The sequence below is a fragment of the Agelaius tricolor genome, unplaced genomic scaffold (assembly GCF_023055355.1).
Source record: "Agelaius tricolor isolate 1412-34295 unplaced genomic scaffold, bAgeTri1.0.p SCAF_10, whole genome shotgun sequence".
Classification (NCBI taxonomy): domain Eukaryota; kingdom Metazoa; phylum Chordata; class Aves; order Passeriformes; family Icteridae; genus Agelaius; species Agelaius tricolor.
In genome coordinates, this window is record NW_027269270.1 from 5,227,631 (window position 1) to 5,247,018 (window position 19,388).

Consider the following 19,388-nt stretch of genomic DNA (forward strand, 5'->3'; position numbering starts at 1 on the left):
GCAAAAGATCTCAGTTAAGGAAAGGAAAATTGTTGGCAATGGCAAAGATATTTGTTAACAAACAGGGGTTTTTACGGTCTTAAAGTAACTGGATTAGGGTCCTACACCATTGCAGTTTATATGATGGACACAGTTCAATTTATTATTGGGGCACCCAAAAAAATAAAACAGACTTGAGAAAGGTATAATAAAATCTGTTCTGATTCAACATTGTTACTGTTAGCCCATTCTCCATATTGTAGCCTGGTAAATGGTAGATTACATGACTTTAACATGGTTTAGAGTTCAGTATCTACCACCAATTGTCTATAATTTTGACACATTCTGATTTTGGTTTTTGGCAGATGATAAATAGCCTTCAACCTTAAATGGAACAAAAATTTCAGTGTCATCATTTACCTGCTGCAATACTTTGCCAGCCTATTCCTGCTTCTACATATCCATGGTGATACACCTTGTACAGAAGGAGGACTGGGCACAGATGTGATTCCTGCTCCAGGATGGGTGCACAAAGGGTTATTTTACCTCTGTAACTGCAGGTCAGGCTGTTGAGGGCAGCATGGCTGGGTGCAGAGCATGCTGCAGCCCTGGCCCTCAGCCCTCAGTGTGCTGCCCACCTGCATCCCAGGGGATGCTGTGGATTCCTCCTGGAGGGCTGGCTCTCTGGGGCCATGCTTGTCACAGCAGTGGTGTCCCTGTGGCAGAGATGCTGTGTGGTGGCTCACTGCTGGTGGCTTCCCACAACCTTGGTGACTGCTGCAGGACAGCTGCTTCTCTAGGGATTTTCTTCCACTCAGTCTTTTGATGCACAGGGTTCATGAAGCTTTCCATTCTGTCCTCTCTGTGGCTTCCCTGACAAGAGACATTTTGTCACTGGAAAAGTCTGTAAGGAATTCCCACAGAATTTCCTGATTTTTCTCCATTCAACACAGTCAGACTTTGTTTCAGGGAAATAAGATTTATATGTGGTGGCCATGCTATTAATATTTCTCACATGGCTTTGAGACTGTACTTAAAAAAAAAAAAGATGAAATATTAACCCTTGCATCGCTTCTGACTATGGTTAATCAAGAGAGAACCTCCAAGTAAAAAATTACGAATTACTGGAATCAGAAAGTACGAGAGACAGGAGGAGGTCTGCTAACCCAATCTTAGATGCTGGAAGTGTGCTAGGAGGAGTGAGATCCATCATTGGCTGTAGAGCAGCTCATCTTTCACATATAGGTATAGTACATTGTATTTTTCATTTATATTTTTAAGCAGTCATTATTTTTTCTCATCTTCTCTTTTATAGGAAAGGTTCTTTGAATTTTGATTAGAGGAAACTTAACCTACTTCCAGCCACTGCTTCTCTTTATTTATTTTCACTTCAGAGCCAATCTTGTCTCTGAGTTTGCAAAGTGGAAGCCTCTGCCTGTTTCATGTCAACATGACAATGGAAAACATGATATAACCCCCTCCAACAACAACCGCTTGTTGGCTTTAGTTTGGATAAACTTCAGCTCTGGGACTTCTGGCTTTGTTTAGTTTAGCAGAGGAGATTCCTTTCAGATTAGCTCAGAGACTACTTCCATTTCCCCCCATTTATGTCAAACCCTTCATTTAAACATGAACTATCAGAATGAGAATGCAAGTGGTACCTCCTTTAACAATGTCTGCACATTTTTGTCTTGCTTTAATTCACACAACTACTCCATGAAGATATGTCTGCCAGGAAGGAGAAAGCATGCACAGGACTTTGAACAGGAAGAATGTGAGGGTAATGAAAATATATGTATTTCAAGGCTGAATGTGGCTTTTTTGTTTTGAGAGCCTAGGCCTTCTCCTACAGCTAAAAGGGCACCCAAATGACTGTCAAGAAATGAAGGATGTGACTTTTAGATTTAAGACTTTAGCAGAGTTTAGTCTTCAGCAAAATGCAAAGTTATCCACAGCCACTGGAGACATATCCCTTTCTGGTGCTGGATTTCTCTTTCAAGTCACTGTGCATCCCACCCTGGAGGGATGAGAGCAGTCACCTCTGCTCTCCCATCAGGTGAAACCTTTCCTCCTGAGTGCAAACCTTTCTTGGGCTATTTGGGCAGCTTCAGGCACCCCTTTTTTCCCAAGTCCAGCGCTGCAAAGGGCAGCAGAATCACAGGAACAACCCAAGCACATTTTGCAGCAGTAGATATGAAAGGATGATCTCTGTCTGGAAAATACTTCCCACAGCAATTCAGCTCTGGCAGTTCTTGGAAAACTCCTGGACATAATCAGTTCCCACTGAAGCTCCTCGCAGTTCACGCCCAGTGACCGGTGGGTGCATTAGAAGGCTGTCTGCAGCAAACATTTTTTTTTCTGTCTTCTTTCCCTTTGTGCTGCTTCTTCTCTTCTCCTTCTTTCCATTTTCTTTTAGGAAAATAAGCAAGAACAAAATTGCATCTTTTTTTTTTCAAAGAGATGAGGCAGAAACAATTGCTCATCTGAACAGAGCTAATGGGAAATATGGGAAGCATCGCTCATTGTTCCTTTGATGTTCACTGTAATTGCCATGCTGAGCATCAAAGGAGAGTAAACTACATCCCCCATGCTTTCCTTCAGCTATAAGCAGCAAAAATAGGATTCATATTTTCTTGGAAAACACTTTTATGTTCATGAGAGCCTCTTTAAAAAAAAAACAACCTACAGCTTCTCTGGTTTTGGCTTTTAATCTACTGTATGGTGTTTGCTTGTTTCCCTGCAGAGCAGTAGTCATTCTGTGCCAGCTGTTTAAGAGAGGAATGTCCTAGTGAAAGCAAACAATGGGCTGTGTAGTGGGAATTGCAAATCTTTGAAAAGAGTAATTGAAATCTGCTCAGACATTTTGAAGATTCTTTGCACAATATTCTAAGGCTGTTGGTGGCTTAGCTGTTGGCAGGGTGGTCCTCTTTGTAGCTCCCTCTTTTTTGTATGAACAGAATAGCATTAATATGGAGGGGTGGGGGGAAGAAAGAAGAGAGGTTTTCTAGTCCAACTGATTATTTCTGAGCAGCCGAAGAGAGAAAGATTGCTGTAAATGTCTTTCAGTGAAGAATCAAAAAAAGTGAATTGTGCAGAGCCTTTTCATTTATCAGGTGTGCTCTGGCTCTTCCACTCATACCTTTTAAGGGCTGCAACAGATAAACTGTGCTGGATCAGGTTGTGTCTGCTGCAGATGTTCCAGCCCTCCTGGGCTATGTGGTGCTGTTTATTCTCACTCTGTGCCAGCTGGGGTTGTTGCTGCACAGAGCAGGGAGAGCTAAATGTGTGCCAGGCCTCAGGCAGCCACTTCAGTAGCAAGGCTGCTGACCTCTGATATTAATAAAAAGCCAGATCTCTGCTTGCAGGCTCTTCGCTGCACCAAAAGTGTGAATTTTCACCTCACAAGGGAATTAGTTAGGAAGATCTGTAGGTCTTTGTGCTTGAAAAATGGCCAGACATAGAACTTGATATTTAAAAGTGTCTCCAAAATTAAATTGTCTTTAGTACCCTGAGAAAACCCTCACAATACTTACTTTAGTAGCCCTAGGAGGTTGACAATGAGAGCGTTGTATCCAGGGTACAAATAGCCATTTAATATCCTCTATGAGGCAGATTAAGAAGAATTTCAAATACTGCAATCCATATCCAACAAACTGTCCAAAATGGATGTGGGGTGAATTAGTACAAACTGGAATAAGGAGTGAATGAATACAAACTGTTTTGCAGATAAATCTAGGTTAATGATGCTCTATGCATTTAGAACCCCACCACAACCTTCTGAATTACAAATACCCTTAATTTATTGGCAGCCAAAGATATGATTCTTTTCTTTAGACAGTATGCCAGAGCACTTTAATCCTTCACTGGAATATGAAATGCAAGAACCAAATCCTTCATTTACTTCCAAGTTCTGAAATTACAGGGAAACCAATAAAATCGTGCAGGGACTTAGGCCAGCGTAGAATTTGCCCCCCTGCTGCTTTACTCATCTCAGATGTAAATCCATTATGGCTGTGGAGTTATATTGGGGTGACTTTGTCCAAGGTATCTGAAAATATAAATGATATTACCACATGTATTATACTGCCATTGTAACATTTCCCATCTGCTTCAGCCTCAGGAGAGAAGCATTGAATCAGGCTGATCTCTTCCAAGGCAAACCACAGAAACAGCATTGCATAAATCTGTTCACTCTCTCACAGAGCTGAGGGGAAAGAGAGGATCATGTCCCACTTGAAATTTTAATTACCTGCCAAAAATTGTTTTAATTACAAATTTAGACAATGCAAAACAAAAGTCATACATTTTTCCCCACACAGTGTTTAGGTTTTATCATGCTGGAAGCTTAAAGCATCATTAATTAAGGAGTTATAGTTCGGTGTTTTAAATGAGTTTCTATGTGGACCAAACTTCAACAATTATCAATTTGCATTCGTTCCCTTTTTCTTATCAGATCAAAAGCTGAACCTCTCTCACATGAGGTTTTGGATGTATCAGAGTATTTGTAGAGTCTGGGAAGCCTGCGCACAATGACTTTTCCAGTTTTTTCTTTGTTCTTCCCAGGACAGACCTATTCAAGAAATGTGTCAAAGAACCCTCCAATGTTATAAACTCTGCCTGGTCCTAGCTAAAATCAGGAATGCAGAACTATGTCTTTGAGCTACACCTTGGGGCTGACTTTTTTTTTTAAAGTTTGGCAAAATCTTGTGCCAATTTTAATAATTTTTTCCCATTAATTGATCCTAGTAATGTTGAGCTTGAACTATTACTTTTCTTTAGAAAAGAATGTTTTTTATGTTAGGCCAGCTTCTTATGGAATACAATTGGAAGTGGTCAAGTGTTCAAAACTAACATAACCTTTACACTTGGATTCTGACTCTAGAAGTCTTCATTGACTGCCTAAGGAATGAGCAGAATACATGTTTAAAGAAACTAATAAATCCATTAAATCATCAGAAATCAGATTGGACCTTGAATTTATGTCCATTTTTGCTTAGTTGAAGACAAGTCTTTATGGAAGAATTTGTTGTCATTCACTCAAATGATAAGTACCTTAAAATCATATTTCTGCAGAGTAGTATTAGAATTTATGCTAGCACTGCAACTAAATAGCCACAAAAGAAGTTCTTGCAGCCTATTCCTTATTTTTAGCAGGACACCACATGGCACAAAAAGTGATGTGCCAAAAAATATTGTAATGTAAGAACAGAGGGGATGGAAAAATCTCATAGGCATTTTACCATTAACTGAAGAGTAGCTGAAGTATGATGCAATGATCCCTCTAAAAGACTTTGTCTGAATTATGATGAAATGTCTCCTTACTTTGTGTCCTGCTCTAATGCTAATGTTACCCTTAGTAAAAGATTTGATCTTTTAGGCACTGAAGAGCTTCAGTTAACACCAGAATGATTAGAAGCTAACAATTTTTAAGTCTGATTCAAAGCCCAGTAAAATCAAGTGAGGTTCTGATCAGGCAGTGGTTACCCTTAATCAGGGAGGAATTATCTGAATTCTGCAGCTTTGTTGGAAGAAAAGAGGTTGATCTCTACTGAAAAGATAGAAGCATAAATATAATTTAGTCCCATAGTCAACCTGTTGAGAGGGGACACTTGAGAGGAAATCCCAGAGTAACATCTCAATACAGATGGTCATCCAGGAATATCTTCCTCCCTTGCAAAAAGCAATTTGACCCATGATGTTGTCAAGGAATACCTAAGGAAAAAAAAAAGGTATAACTGTCTCTTGAATGCAGCAGAAGTTTGTCCTCAAAATTACTTTTATGAGTTCAGGACCAGACAGTCAACATTTCTCTGGGCAGCCCCAAGAAAAGAAGCAAGGTGATAGAGCAGTCTGCTTGATCCTGCCCCTTGTATGACTCAGCTTGAAATGACAGCTCTGCCAAAAAACAACCCTCTCCAACTAAACCAGCAGAGAAACCACCCTGCACTTTGTTTGCTAATTACCAGTTTTGAAACAAGCCAGTTCTTTTGCTATGGTTTGTCGTGCCAGACGCCAGCTGAAGCAGGGAGGCTGTTGTGTAACAACATCTCTGCTGGGATAGCTCTGGTCACGATTTCCTTGCAGCACTGCTGTGGCAGGGTGAGCTTTGGAAGTTGTATGAAGAACATCATTCCAGGGTGTCAGCATGTGTGCCCAAGTAGAGCAATTTGTGAAACCTAAACCTCTGAAGATAAAACAGAAAAATTAGAGTTTTTAAATCACATTTTGAAATATTAGAAAAAACCCAATAAGCTACAGGGGAAATAGAGGCATTTTGTATTTTACTTGGTAACAAACATGCTTAGGATATATTCTAATCCTGATATTTCTTGGTTTCTAAAGGCTGCAGAAAGGTTGTGGCATTTGTAGCATATAAAAACAAATGAAGGGAACAAGGAATGAGCCGTTTAAAATGCAAGCACTTGTTTGTACCGGTGCAGGCCTGCTTTTTTCTTATTTATTTTGTAATCTGACATACAGACTGGGTGGGTCTCGAAGCAGGGACAGTTTGGCTGTGTGACACAAGGATCCTTCACCTGAGGATCCAGACTCTTCTGTACATTGCCAGTGAAACAGCACATGACTCCATCCTGCAACACCTCTGACAGACAAGTACAGTATTCCGAATGCTTAACCAGCATTCTTTTAAGCAGCTTTCTCTTTCTTACTCTGCATCTGAGAAAACGGCAAAACTGGGATGAGCGCAGCAGCAGAACTGTTCCAATGCCAGCTTTCTTGGCAGACAAGAATCCCTAGAAGTAAGAAAGCTTCAGTTTCATTCTGAAAGCATGGGATGTAGCTGTCCTTTTTGGTGTGAAACTTGGGAAGTCTGTGAACTATTCATTCGTGCTCCTTTTCCATCCCACCTGACAGCAGATCTTCCTTCTACAGCTCCCAGAGCATCAATGGATTTTTATGGTTGACCCACTTTGGGTCAACGTTTTGATGTTTAGGTCTGCATTTAGGGGTTTAATAAATGGAGGCTTCATTACCTTCAATCACATGTGAACAAGCCTTACAAAATATTCCATCATTACTATTAAACCTGAAAAGATCCTAATATGTATGGATACCTAAATTGGCCCTTATGTCCTCATGCATCATGTGAAATGGATTCAATTAATTAGCTGATTAAGACAATTCCAGCTGAGAGAATGTTTGAAGGCTTTGCAGTTAAAAAAAAAAAAAAAACAACAAACCCAACTGATTAAACGATTTCTTTTCCTTTTTTTCCACATCTTTTCCTGACTGCTGTGACCCAGACAGGGTTTGAGCCCTTTCGAGTACTCAGCACTGACCGGACATGCCAACAGACCAGGCCATCCCTGCTGCTGCAGCCAATTCATTCATTATGAGCCTGCCTGTTTCCATTACTAATGATGGGATGGAACGAGTGTGTTTGGGTTTCTTGTAAACATCATCCTCATACCAGACAGGGAGCCCAAACCATTTGCCTCGAGGTAGATGCTGTGGCATTCTTTTCTGCTCAGGAAATGGAAAGCAGCATTGCTGCACATGCTGGGGTGGATTCCTCCACCTACTCCAGTAGGGGAGAATGATTGTGTTTGTATTGAAAATAGACAACATATCTTCCTTCTACTTTGTGCTTTGCTTAAACAATGTATCAGACAGTGCTGGGGTATGCAATTAACAGATGTATTTACTACAGAAGAAATGTAAAACAATTTTTGAAGTACTCATCCTGCAAAGGAAATGACCAAAACTAGGTCAGGGTGAGGAAGCACAGGTTTTGTACAGTTAAAAGAGTAACACAAATGCTTTTCTTAACTTCATCAGGCTTTGGATTCTGTCAAAGTTAGAGGCAAGGCCTTCTTCATCTTGCTGCTTTAGCCTTTACCAGATTCACTTTAAATACAGCAGAAGTTGTTTGTTTGACTCATTGTGTTTGTGATCAGATTCTCACAGACCAAAGCTCCTCAGTTTTGCTTCCCAGGCCATCATCAGGCAGCTGCTGGAGGATCATGAGTCACCCCTGTGTGGACTATTGCCCTCTCTGAGGCAGAACCAGACAAGTTCAAGATGTTTTTTAATTTCTAACCCTTTAGTCACATCTCTGTAAATGGGATATGCAAGTCTGCTACTAATGCAATAGCTGGACATTGCCTTTGTCCAAAGTGGAAAAGCCTGTGGTTTTTGAGGATACTATTAGGAAATTTTTTCCTTTTGCCATAAAATTGTGGTTAAGTGATGATCATGGTACTTGCACAAATGCAAAGCCAAAACCAACCACAGAGCAGGTCAGAGTCTCATATGATAACAAATTCCCCTTTACCTCACTGGGACTGGGATTATGTCCCGTTTGACATCTGTCATCTTTCAGGCCATATGACAATGGCCATCTGTGTTTTCCCTTGCACACGTTTGGGCTCTTCTATGTACCCCACTTATAGGTCCTTTGGAACTAAATTGTGATTTTCCTTTCAGCTTTCAATATTGGTTTGCTTATGGACAGCTGCCAGTCTTCCTAGAATGGGAAATAATTCAAAACCAACATACAACAATTATTGTCTTGCCTTTTTTTATTTTATTCAGTATTTGGGCTGGCCCAGGGAAGTGCTACACACAGCAAAACCTATAACAACATGAGTGCTCGGTAACAGCATAATTTCAAATTAATTCAGGCTTTAAAATATTAAACTTCTATAACAGTGCACAAGAGATTGACAGGGCTTCCAACAAAGCATTGCAGTAAGTGCCAGAGAAGTGAAGTGCTGTACAGCCATCATATTTAGGGCTTTGGGAGGAAGAATAAGATTGTGCATTGCCATAGACAAATACTGTTGAGATCTAATGTTTCTTAAATCTCAGGCTAATGGGAATGTTTAGGAATCAATAAGAAAAGCTGGCTAAGGCAAGTATGTGGCTGTTATACCACAAGTCTAGAAGCAGACAAGTCAGCTTTTTTATAACCTCATTATTCCTATATGTTACTCACCAGTGCTTTAGCACAAATCAGCTTTCCAAAGGATTTTGGAGCAAACAGTTAATCTTTATGAGCAATGCAAAATGCATTATGTCATAACATGCTGACACACAGATCTACATCTGAGCACAGAGGGGGTGTCTTTAACACCCCGAGTCTTCCCAGATGTAAGTTTCCTTTGGAAATCTGTTTAATACTTTCATTCTGCCAAAGGCCACAGCAGTTTTCATTGCAGCTCTCCTAGCTTATTTCTTAATTCATTTAACAATGTCCAGAAAGTTAAAAGCAAATATGAATATCATTATATCCATATGTCTTCAAATTTTTGTCATCTTCCTGTTAAATGATGCCATCTACTGTAGCATAACTGAATGACAAGTTTCTAAAAATGCAGAGAAATCTCCTTTATTTCCTTATTAATGTAAAATTATCAGGCATTGTGACATATTTTAAATTTCTATGGTTTTTATTGATAATTTGAATAATATATGGCAGCTGAGTATTCGCAGTGTAAAAAATTGGGCACTGAGGAAATACTGCTTCTGTCTTGGAAAAAGAATCTTTATTAACTAGCAGTGCAAAAACAGGGGAAAGATAGCCTTTTTCTGCTCCTCATTGGAGCTGGCCTCTTTGCTGTAAGGCAGCAAGATCACATCTCTGAAAAAAAAAAACTAAACAAAACAAATAAATGAAAAAAAGTAATTATGAAAAAATTGATGTAGGAATGCTCAAATCCTTGGATATGAATTTCCTAGTAAATAAGGACTTTGTTGTTTTAAACACATAGTTTAAAAATATGTGGTTTTGAAAGGCTAAGAAAGTGATGAAAAAGCTGAAAATCAGAATATTACAATCAATCAAACACATCTGGGTACAGAAAAGTGTGTATGCTATGCATCTCTCTATATGTGTATGCAATTCATATAACTGTACATACAAGTGCAAATAGTAACAGTATTAGGTTCTTTTAAGTCCATACAATGGTATTTTTATTTAACAACTATGACTTGCCCTAGGAAAAAGGAATTTCTCCCCTTCCTTATTATGGTTCCAAATGAAAAGAGCCTTTTAAGCTGCAGAGCTGGTAGGTGCTCAAGCAGAGTGACAGCCAAGCAATCCATTGCTCTGGGTGGTGTGGATCTGTGCCCCTCCATGCTCTCCAGGGTGCATCCAACCACTCCTCCAGGATGGCTCACAGGCTCTAACCTCCCCAGCAGCTCTGCTGAGGCTCTGCCTCCCACAGCACACAGCTTTCGAGGGCTCCATATGTGCAATGAGCCACTCTGTGATTTGGTTTTTCTCTTGAGTCACTTCAAGATTTCATTCATAATCCTTCACTTCTATGTTTCAGCCTTCCTGTTTGTCAGGAAACGTTTGTCATTAGCCTTGACAAGACTGGGCAGCCTGTTTTTTCCCTAAGTGCCCACAGCAAGATCCTGGTTTTTGAAAAGGAGGAAAATGTTTCTTGCAGGAACAGTCAGCATCTAACTAAGCAGAGAATCAGCTTATTTCCCTGGGCTCCATGGATATGGTTCTGTGGGGTGAGAACTGGGAAGGCAAGCAACATTTTTAGAAAGTAGCTCTAGCCTGGCAGATTAGGAAGGAGGTCTAGACCCTATTCAGAGGGTACACATTGTTAGGTCCTTTGAAGAAGCATCCTCTGATGCCATAACCCTGTGACATGTGGGTGTGGGGAAGAGGCTGTCCTGAAAATGGGCAGCTCTTCTACATTTCTCTTGTGCAGAATATGAAGTTTCCAGAGAGGCCCAAAAAGGGCAGAAAAGGAAAATCTGAGTTTCTAAGTGATAGAGAATGTCTGAGGGGAGTGAGTTTTCATATGCCATTGGAAGGTTTTCCATGTTAAGATTTTTTGTGCGGTCAAAGGAAGGTAAAATACTGGATTCCAGCTTGATATCAAGCAAAGAAAAAAATATTGGCTTGAAAATATCTGGAAAGGGTTTTTGAAGCTTTGTTGTTCTAATCAAGACAGTGGTCAAAATCAACTCTTAACCATAAGGAGTGCCAGCCTTAGCAAGTCGACATTTTCCTGTTTCCTTCTTTTATAATTGAAAGTGCAAAAAAAAAAAAAAAAAAAAAACACAAGATGGTGTGCATAGACATGGACCGCCTGTAGTAGGATTGAAACTGGGAAAATAAACCCTCCTGTTCCAGGGAGTGCTCTGCCCCAGGATCTAAACTCTGGCTCTCCCCTCAGGGAGCCATAATTGTATTCCCCATTGCCCTTCCAGAGCTCAATGGAGGTAATGAATTCCATGGGTGAAATAGAGGAAAATGTCAGGTCCGTGTGACCAAGCAAAACCAGCTGAGTGAGAAAGTGGGAAGGGAGCAGAAGGGGCAAACTAAGCTCAGTTGAGCACCTGGCAATAAAGAAGGGGAACTGCTCAGGTACAAAATGAAAGGATTTGCAGAAGATGAAAAGGGAAGTTATGTGTTATGGGAAAGGTGAAATGCAGAGGAGGCATGAGAAGAAAGGAAATGCATCTAAGTGTGCCAAAGAACATTGGTATGGAATGGGAATACACACCCACAAATACAGAGAGGAAGAAAAAGGAAAAAAAGAGACCAGGATGCTAATGCAATGATGGAAAGATTAAAAACAGAGATTAAAAATGCAGGGAGGGAGAAAAAACCCATAGGATACAAACTGCAATAAATTTGGGCTCGGTCTCATGCTAGATAATTGTGGCCATTACAATTTGATGATATTCAGAAATTTTTTCCTGGAGCCAGCGGCAATTTTAACGTCAGAGTTTTGAATCACATCTTTTGTCTTTTTTTTTTTCTTTTTGAAGGGTACAGTAGGTAAATTATCCTCATATTAAAGTTCTAAGAATGATGTAGGCACAAAAATAGCTCTTTCTCCAGAATGTTGTTTTTATAAAGTGAATTATTTTTAATTATCCATGAAAAAAAAATCTTATTAAATTATTCATGATGTTCAGTGATACTTATGTTTGCAATCTAAGACTTCTAATAACATCTACAAAACTTAAATGAGCTGGTAAAACTCAAATTAGATGCTCTTAGTGTTATTTTACATTGGGTTCTTAAATGACCTGGCTGTCTGGATTGTGTTTTTTTAAGAAAATACCATCCCAAAATTTAATGTGTCAAGGCAGTTTTTGTCAACCTTTTCATATTCATAGTCTATAACAAGTTTGATCAGTAAAACAGCTGTTGGAAGGAATTCACAAAACCATGAATATTACAGATGAACAATATTTTTTTCTGAAGAAAAGACACTTGTAACATTTGAGCAGGCCAGCTGATACAATAATTGCAAACCATTTGGGCAATTAATGTGAGCATTTTTTCAGATCTGTCACATATGCTGGCTTTCAAAAAACTCTTTGAAGCCCCTTGGTGGCAGCTATTAATGCCAGACGCTGGAGACAGGGGTTGGTGCTGGACAGATGGCTTATCCCACATCCATGTGCAAGTGCTCCTGTTGGCACGTGGGGCCGGTGGCACTCTTGCTGGAGAGCTTAGGCATGTTTACTCTTTAGCTGCAGCAGAGAATTCGATTGTTAATTAGACAGTAATTCTGTCTGACACTAAAATTACTCAAGACAGAAGATTATCACATATTTAATTGGGCTTTGGCTCAGCTCCAGGATGTTTTCACTGGTGTCTGTTTATAAACTCAGAGCAGACTCTACAATTAATGTAACAGATTCCCCAGTGCCTGAAGAGCAACATTTAGCCTTTTACTTCACATGCATGAACCAGGAAACCAAACAAACTATCCAACAGCTTTCATGTTACTCATTTGTAATTTGGAAAACACATTTGAAATAACGTCCAACACAACTTTTTCTGTTTCCAGTCACAGGATGTACCCATCTTGGGCAGGCTTATGCTGACAGGGATGTTTGGAAACCAGAGCCATGCCAAATCTGCGTGTGCGACTCGGGATCTGTTCTCTGCGATGACATCATCTGTGATGATCAGGAGCTGGACTGCCCCAACCCAGAGATCCCTTTTGGAGAGTGCTGTCCAGTTTGTCCACAAACAACAACACCACCTCCAAGAGTAAGTTTATTCTCACTGTTGTTTCTTTGGTGTTGCTGCCTTCTTGATGCACGTCAACTTCAATTCATTTTGGCTTAGGTCTTCTTAAATGCTTTCTTTTCAATGCCACTTTCCGAATTTAGGCAAATACTTAAGATGGACAATGCAGCTGATAATATTAAGTCTTCCAACTCAGTTTTATGTAGATAATGGACACCAAATAGTACCAAAATAGTAGAAAGGGACAGAAGGCAGCAACTCAGTATTACATTTTTCATTTTATGGAAAAGCATAGGAATAATGCAAACACCTTATTTTTGACTTCATACTCAACCCATATCCAGGAAAATAATGTCAACACAGAGTCAAAGAAAATTAGAGAACTTTAATAGCATCTCTGAGTCTTCATTTCTTATCAACTCAATTCTACGTCATCACAGAGTGAATTTCCTTTTGCAGTCATATTGCTGACTTAATGCCCTGTAAAGGAAAGGTGATTATACTGTACATACCTAATTTATCACCATCTTTTTATAGACACCAACATTATACAAACCAGTTGCATTAACTTAGCCTCAACAAGATCAAGAATGTTAGTACGTGCCCAGCCCCCTTCCTAAGTCTTTCAGGGAGTGAGCCAGCTATACTGAGCGTTCAGCTTATCTGAACATTTCACCAGTGTTAAAGATCCATGAGGTTCTGTTCAAGTACCTAGGTTGCCACAGACACATTAAAAATCCTTATCTACAAAATAAGAGAGTGAGAGAGATGTGAGGAAGAGAGAGAGAAGATGCATTTCTGCAGCTCTGCAGCACATCTGTTTACACATGGAATGTCACACACAGATATGTCACACACAGATATGTCACACACAGATATGTCACCTAGTCTTATTTGCACCTCACTTGCAGTACTCCACTGCACCCACGGTCCCCTGAGCTACTTCACTGAACATGTTGAGAGGTGGACATGAGTGGTATAGACAAGCATGCTGAAGATTCAAGTATACCTCCCCCTCTTTGTTTAGAGACTCTTCAGTTCTGGAGTTCCTGATAATGAAGAACACATGAACTCCACCCACAGCCTCTCTCTTTGATGTAGGAGTTTGGTCAGGCCATTGGAAGCTGTCCTGATGACCTTGGGTGGTGTATAGGGAAATGCCATCTTGAAAGATACCAAATTGTTTCAGCTGAATATTCTTTGCTATTGAAGGTAGCAGCTGAACACAAAAATTGAAAATCCAGGTAGTACCATGTAACTGAATTATTAATTGAAAAATAAATAAATTGCAGCAGTAGGTCTGAGAATTTAAAGTTAGCAGTAGATCTGAGAATTTAAAGTTAGCTCATCACACTTCACATGCTGGAGTGAGAATGACACAAGAAAACTATCACAGCATTCCACAGTGGAATTCTGTCCCCATTGCACTCAATGGCAAAGCTGTACTGAATTAATTAGTGCCGTGTTCTTGCCTCTAAGGGAGGTGTAATTCTATAAATTATCCAAGCAATAGTAGCTTGACTGACCAAAAACCCTACAGCTTTTAAATATCCTGAATAAGCATTAATGGAATTAATGTGAGAAAACTATATCAAATGTTTAAGCATTTTGCTCTTGTTAATGTGTGCAATTTTTTTTTTTTGTAGACTCCTGGAGTAGTCAGCCGAGGCCCCAAGGGAGATCCTGTAAGTGCAGTTTGTTTGTTTTTTTTTTTTTTTTTTCCCAAGGAAACCAACAAAATCAAGACCCCATTCTTCTAGTGCTTTATATCCCATTCAAGCTGCCAAGATACCCTGCTTTCATTGATGTCTGAACTGTCTGCAGCAAGACTGTACCATATAGATATTTTGAAGTGGAGCTTTAGCTTCAACATCACTCTCAAAAATTTAAACTGAAAGAACAGCATTTAGTCCAAACTGTATCACGTTTGTTATATTTTTTTATATTTCTTTACAGAAGGAGAAAAAAATCTTTAAGACTCTACTAGCAGTAATAATTTCAGATTCAGGAACTGAACTGCTAAATATTTCTGATGTGTTTGATTATGTATCAGTTGTAATAAGGTTCCATTACCCAAGTGTTTCCATGTGTGAATTTTGTCTCTCTTCCCTGAATGTTTGGTTGTGGCCTTGTTTAGGAGAGGTTTCCCAGCACAGACACACAGCCTTTGTTATGAGTGGAAAGGTTTATCCCTCAATGCCCTTGCAGTTGGAGGCAAGTGACAACATCTGTATCTGCTCTGTTTGTGTCTTTGCAGGGTTCTCCTGGAGTTCCAGGCAGAAATGGTCCCCCTGGCCCACCAGGACAGCCAGGGAGCCCTGGAGCTCCTGGGCCCCCTGGAATCTGCCAGTCATGTCCCAGTATAAGTGGAGGTGTAAGTCATTGTTATGTTCAGCCTCTCCCTTGGTGCTCATAGCCATGCAAAGCAATGCTGTAGGCATCTGTCCCCTGCACCTTCCCAGGGGCTTTGCTTTCAGTGGCATCCATCCCACTTGTGCCTTTGGGAAACAGAGATGGGTGGTACGTGGGGTTTTGCTCTTGTTTTGGGTGTTTGTCCATAAAATTTCTCTGGAGTGCAATTAAATCTCTGCCTTACCTTATTTGTTTAAACTTTTGGGGCCAGATCTGCTGAAGGACTCAGAAATAATCTGATCAGAAAGAGTGTGATGGAGGATTTCTCTATAAGCTTAATAGTTAGGGAAGTCTCCTACTGTCCTATATTTCATCAATTCATGTTTAATAACAGAATATTCCAACAAGACTAGACTGAAGCACTGCCCCTCTGCTGGCAGGGAAGTGCCATGCAAGTACTCTTTGCCATGGTGCCTCTTTATTTCTGGCTCACTGGATGCTGAAGTCACTTCAGAAGAGCTGGGCACACCCAGCAAGAGAGCTGATTGTAACTGAAGTGTATTAGCACTGAGCCCCAGGCAGTGCTTTGTGACAGGGTGACACTGTCATCCATGCAGGCCACCAAGCCCAGGGTTACAAAATGGGACTTCTGTAGCACAAAGCTGAGAAATACTTGTATGTTAAAATCATTGCTACTTTTGAGTACACTGATTATAACTTCCATATACACTTCCCACTCCCAGGTAAACCAGAAAGTGAGGAAAGATGTCTCGTTTTTATTTAATCCTGAAAGGGATTGCTTCTGCAGGACTGACCTGTGGATCAGCTTACCAGTCCCAGTGGGCACTGGTTTGGGGTTTGGAGAGGCAAACACAGGAGAGGAAAACAGGCTGAATTAGCCTCCCATTCCAACCCTGTATCAAAGATGTGCTGTTGGATCCTGACAAGAGCACAGGAGTCCTGCACCTGGTCAGTGCAGGAGCTGGATCCACAGTGCTTTGGGGGAACAGGCAGAACACTGCATGTGTTCAACCCTTCCTGCTCAACCACCTGTGGGCCGATAATGCATCACTCCACTAATGCCACATCATTTGACTGTCTGCTCATGTGAAATGAGTCATTCATTAGGCACAGCTAAAAGAAATCAGGAAAATGATAATGATAATAATAAACAGCTGTGCTCTTTGGAGCAACAAAAAATATTTCATCAACTTCCTTGAGTGACAACTAAGTCCAACAGAAAAGAGACAGACAGAGAAAATGGGAAAGAAGCTAAGAAGGAGTCAAACCACAGTAAAAGGAGAGAGAAAGGTAATTTTGTGGCTCAGCTAAGGACCAGCTGTCAAGAAGAAAAATGGATGTGCCCAGCCTAGAGAGCTAATGTCACCATGACCTCAGAAAGAAGACACTGTCTGGGATTCTCTTATGTAAATATATGGCAGCTATAGGTCAAGCTAGTACTACTCAGCAGATACAAATGAGTTATTTCTATGCATTTGTTATACCAATGTAAAAAAATACTTGGTATGTAGCAATCACTTTTTTTTTTCTTCTCTTTCTTTTTTTCTTTTTCTCTCTTTCTTTTTTTCTTTATTTCTTTTACAGAGTTTTTCTCCACAGTATGACTCCTATGATGTGAAGGCTGGTGGAGCTGGTATCGGGTACCCACAACCCATTGTAAGATGATAAAGCCTTTTTTTCTGTCCTTTCTTCTTTTTAAAGAATATATTTTCTGCTCATAGATTATACCTTGGATGTGTATGTATCCTGATTTTAATCTAACAATATAAGTTTTCATTTAATTATTGCCTGCAAGTTGAATGTGATGTAAGGCACCAGTTTGTTCAGCAACACTGTTCTAGAAAGTAGCTATAGATGATCTGGATTTTTTATTTTCCACTTTCTTTCTTCACTTTCTTACCTTCCTTTTCCAGATCTCTGTCTGTGATTCACCTTCTTACACTACCTGAATATTTTTCCTTTTCTGTCTCATGTACATTCTTCATTTATCTACTTGATATTCTTCCACTTATTTCTTCCTTTCGTTCCAACAATTTTTACCTCTTCCACTGCCTTTAATCTTCCTTCACCCACTCAGTATCATTTGTTTTTACTGAGCATGATATTCCACACTTGCTAACTTTTCCACAATTCAAACTTGCCTGATAACAAGTGAGTAAACCCTTCTTATAAACTTTATTCATTCCAAAACTCAAACTATTTTCACTTTTTCTTTTTACAATTACCATTTTTTTACCCACAGCTACTCAGACTGTGTACTAAGGATGCTGTATCTGCCTGCTAGACCTGGTCAAGATTTTCAGGTTTTTAAGTGAGAAAAAGCATGGAACTGCCTCAAAGAGTTGTACCTGAGCTATGTTTCATGCGTAATATAAATCTGAATGTTGCACCTCATTATTCTCCTTTTAGGCACTGGGATTTAGAGATATTCAACATGAAGTGTTCTTGATTCAGGCAATCTGCTACAGAGAGGGTGTGGTGAATTGCTGCAACTGGAAATTGGCTGTGCTTCATTGAGCATAATCACTATTTTCAGCCCAATTCTGCATAACATAGTTTGGGTATCACATGTTGTAGCATAGTAAGGCAGTTCCAAGAAAGTGGAGGGTGGAGAGGAGAGGAATTCCATTTGATCATCTTGTGAAATAAGGTTTACTAATCACAACAGCTCTTTTTCCTGAAATATAATCATTATTTTCTCACATTCATTTTAATCTATTCCTACCTCCTTCATTTGCTAATATGATCATCCATGCATTTTTCTTCAACCATCCATTTTTGTCCTTGTTTATTCTTTGATTCATATTTACTCCTCACAGTTTTCACCCACAGCTGCCATCTGCATTCTGCTACTTGGTGTCTTAATATGGGATGTGCTGAAGCAGGCAGATAACAGAGGCACCTTCAGTTAACAACTGTGGTTAACTCCTCTCTGTTTTGGCTTTTTCCCTGGAAGTGATTAGTGATTTCTTGTGCTCTGACTCCTGGACTCAGGTTAAAAAAACACACCTAACTACTTTATTGAGCACCCTAGAACATCTTCAGGGTTGTCTGTATATTTTCAGGTCACAAGGGCTTTTATATTGCATCATAGCATACATGACCTCAAAGTACCAGCAGTTACAGGCAGATGTAGCTGAAATCACTAGAGCTAAATAATGCTTATAATTTTCATTACATAGACTAATTTCTTTATTATTTTATAAATTTATCAATTTTAATTTAAATGCTCCTAATGAATAAATATCCAAACTGAAATAATTTGGAATAGTAGCAAAACAATAAGATATAGTAGCAGCATTGGCTGTGTGTGGTTACCATGCCTGGTATTTCCTCAGTCACACATCTCTCCATTGCTGCATTCATTCCCATGGTTTTACACCACTTGTAGACTGGTTTTGTGCTTTACATCTCAGTTTCTCTTCACTTGCCCATGTAACCTCCACATATTGTCTTTGTCTCTTTCCACCAATGCACATTCTCTAACTGGAGGATGCTCATCTGTTCAAAGTCTGGAGATTCTAGCAGCAAGCACACCCCTAACTATCAGTTTATCTCCTCATATATCTCGTTTGTTTATAGCTATATGTGTAATTGATTGATTGCTGTTGATGGCTTTAATTCTGGTTGGATCTATAGCTACTTTATACCAAATGAGTTCTAATAATTAACAGGGACTGCCCATTGTATTTACAACAGAGGCAACCCCATTTCCCAAACCCTCACAGCTCTGCCTCTTGCTGTACTTGTCTCCTAGAAAATAGCAAATATTAACATGACGCATTTTTTAGACAAAAGACAACTGTGAACTAATTTTTTTTTGTAGTATAGTAAGGTACTGTCCTACATATGCCAGTATAGTACAGCAATACTGATAATGTTGTATTATGAAAATTAGGTTCATGAAGTTGGAATACATGACCTTTTCTGACACAATATGACACTATTTTGTGAAACAAATTCTGTGCAATATTAACTATGGAATATTCTGCCAGTACTGCAGCACACAGTGATCCTCGTATCATCCATATATGTGATTCTTTTGGCTGTGGGAAACACA

At 39.7% G+C, this 19,388-nt stretch overlaps 1 protein-coding gene across 1 annotated transcript in view; it reads left to right on the forward strand.

Annotated features, from left to right (window-relative positions):
* COL3A1 (collagen type III alpha 1 chain) overlaps positions 1 to 19,388 on the forward strand; it is a 49,235-nt gene that overhangs the window by 5,100 nt on the left and 24,747 nt on the right. The window contains exons 2-5 of the mRNA XM_071434464.1: positions 12,771 to 12,976; positions 14,602 to 14,640; positions 15,213 to 15,329; positions 16,913 to 16,984. Coding sequence (XP_071290565.1) covers positions 12,771 to 12,976; positions 14,602 to 14,640; positions 15,213 to 15,329; positions 16,913 to 16,984 — 434 coding nt within the window. The remainder of the gene's footprint in view (positions 1 to 12,770; positions 12,977 to 14,601; positions 14,641 to 15,212; positions 15,330 to 16,912; positions 16,985 to 19,388) is intronic.